A 3,063-nucleotide genomic window follows, 5' to 3' on the forward strand; every position below is an offset into this window, starting at 1 on the left:
GCACTTTAAACTATCAGTTTATCTCGATTACCCACATAGTTCTTTATTCTCTGACATCCTAGGATCTCTATGACTATCTAAGTCACAAAGTTATGAGAATCATATTTCTAATCTTCATGACAATATCTCTATTTCAAAAAGAAGGATTCCGCCAGTACTATACGGATTATACACGAGAAAATGTAGATCATTACCAATTAAATAAAGTCTTAATTTGTAATCCAGTCATGAAAAATACTCCATAATTTCCATTCCCCTTCCCAGGCCTATTTCCTTCACCATACCTCCACTCATCTTGTTGTCTAGACATAATTAATCCAACTCCCTTTGTTTTCGTGTCTCCATACCTTTGCTGTCTGAGTCCTTTTCTCTCTCCAGTGTCTTATGTCCAATTTTTACTCATCTTTCCATTCAATCTTAAAGCCAGCTCCTTCCTCAATCCTTCTCTGCTTTCTCCAGCAGGAAGTAGTTTATTCCACTAGTGAATTCTATCTGAAATGTATCTGTACCTTTCTTCTGACTCTTACTACTTTCTCTCTTGTATTACAGTTACTTGCATAGCTACAAGTTTAATATCTAGGACTAGACCATGTTGTCATTTCTTAAAACTAGAAAAATATTTTCCAGAAAAAAGAAATTCAATTCATTTTGAGTGAATAAATAAAGTAATCCATAAGTACATCAAATAAGGGCTTATAGTGTTTTCTGCTATGGTGATATATTGACACTTTTTAATGTATGATGACATCACACTTCAATGAGAGTGTTAAATGGTACAAACATTCTGAAAAACAGTCTTGCAATTTCTTGCAAAGTTAAATGTAGGCTTACTGTGTGATCCAACAACTCCACCCATAGACATTTACCCAAGAGAAGTGAAAAATGTGCTCACATGACAACCTGTACATAAATGTTTATAGCTAATTTATCCGGAATTGTCAAAAACTGGAAACACCCAAATATCCATCAATGTGTGAATGAATGAACAGATTGTTGTATACCCATACAGTGAAATATAACTCAGCAATAAAAGGGACAAACTACTGATACATCTTGGATTGATTTCAGAAATGGTATAGCACAAAAGAAGCCAGGCTCAGAAAGTACATATTTTATGATTCAATTTATTTGAAAGCCTAGGAAAGACAAATCTAATCCATAGTGACAGAAATCATATCCTTTGATGTTTAGGTGGAGGGAAGGGATTGGCCAGGAAAGGGCTAAAGAAAACTTGGAGTGGGGGGGGGCTCATAGAAATGTTCTATATCTTGTTTGAGGAGGTAGTTACATGGGTGTGTGTATACCTCTGCCAAAATTCATAAAACTATACAATTAAAAGGGGTAAAATTTAAAATATTCACCTTTTACCTCAATAGAGTTGATTTTTTTAAATGTTCTTATACCTCTGTACCTTGATTTCTTCACAATAAAAGTACTACAAAAAATCCAAAATAAATCTAGAAATAATGAAAGAATCACATTCAAAAGTAGCAAACTTTAATTCAATATAATTAAGCAAAGGCTAAATAAGCACCTTGAAAATATGTTTGGAAGCAAGATCAAAACCACTAGAATGCATAAAACACAGGTGTGATGTATAGCTTCCTGGTGGCGATAACTGGCAGAACAATATAAATGAAGAAAGTAGCTTCTCACCACTGTAGCTGCTCCTGAAAGTGAATCTGTGACCCAAATTGTATTCTTTACTAGTGAAAACTGGAAGCCTTCTTTAAACCTTTACAGACTCTATTATGATCTTTTCCTTTATTTACTGCAGTTAAAAATTCCTTTCTTTAATGCAGAAGTCTGCCCGGCTCCATGCTGTTTAGCTGAATGATTTTGATTCTTTTCTTTTGCATTCATTAAGGATACGGCCACAATTATATCCACAGTCCCAATACCAATCATAAACACAATTTCATGAAAAACACTTGTTTGTGCCTGAGCTGCTTCATGGCGTTTTTTACCTCCTCATTCCTTAAAGTGTAAATGAGGGGATTCAGCAAAGGGGTGACCGCTGTGTAGAAGACAGACACTACTTTGTCAAAGGAGAAGCTGGAATCTGGCCGAGTGTATAAGAAGATGCAGGGCCCAAAGAAGAAGGCAACCACCAGGAAGTGAGCTGAGCAGGTGGACAGGGCTTTCCGGCGCCCCTCAGCTGACTGTTTTCCAAGAGAAATCAGGATGACTGTGTAGGAGGTGACCAAGGCCAGGAAACAGATGAGAGAGATGGTTCCACTGTTGGACACAATCAGCATTCCCGTCAGGTATGTATCTGTACAGGCCAGCTTGATGACAGGAGGCACATCACAGAAGTAGCTATCAATAATGTTGGGACCACAGTAAGGTAGGCGAACAGTCAAGAAAGTCTGCACCAGTGAGTGAACAATACCCCCCAACCAGAGAGCAAAAACAAGCTGGACACAGACCTGCATGTTCATCACATTGGGATAGTGTAACGGTGAGCAGATGGCTACGTAACGATCATAGGCCATAATGGTCAGCAGAAAGATCTCAGCACAGGCAAAAAGATGTAGGAAGAAGAGCTGCACGATGCAGTTCTCAAAAGAAATGGTCTTTCTCTCTAAAAGCAAGCCCTCCAGCATCTTGGGCATAGTGACAGATGAGTGGCAGATATCAATAAAGGACAGATTGCTCAGGAAGAAGTACATGGGGGTATGTAGACGTGGAGTAAAGAATATAGTAGCCATGATGAGAATGTTACCCAAAAGGGTTAGCGTGTAAGTAACAGAGAATGCCATGACAAATAGTATTTCCAGCACCCAGTTATCAGTGAGTCCCAAGAAGATAAATTCAGTCACTCTGGTTTGGTTTAGAGTGTCCATCCAAAAGCTTTGAAAGAAACCTTGGAGAAAGAAATGAAAACTACTTTAGCTTTAAACCATAGGAAAGGAGCTAATCCAAGTGACTCTGCATTCCTGTCTGAATTGCTTATTTAGTATCAGTGCATATAGAATATAAGACCAATTTGATAAGAATTGTTACAACATACCAATTACTGATATGTGGATCCTGATATGGATTGATGCCAGACACTTCATG

At 37.9% G+C, this 3,063-nt stretch overlaps 1 protein-coding gene across 1 annotated transcript; it reads right to left on the reverse strand.

Annotated features, from left to right (window-relative positions):
* Positions 1–1,904: 1,904 nt before the first annotated feature.
* On the reverse strand, positions 1,905–2,846 carry OR4E2 (olfactory receptor family 4 subfamily E member 2). Its single transcript, XM_004482344.2, has one exon. The coding sequence runs from the start codon at positions 2,844–2,846 to the stop codon at positions 1,905–1,907; it is 942 nt and encodes a 313-aa protein (XP_004482401.2).
* Between the last annotated feature and the right edge of the window lie 217 nt (positions 2,847–3,063).

Source organism: Dasypus novemcinctus, chromosome 3 (assembly GCF_030445035.2).
Source record: "Dasypus novemcinctus isolate mDasNov1 chromosome 3, mDasNov1.1.hap2, whole genome shotgun sequence".
Lineage (NCBI taxonomy): Eukaryota > Metazoa > Chordata > Mammalia > Cingulata > Dasypodidae > Dasypus > Dasypus novemcinctus.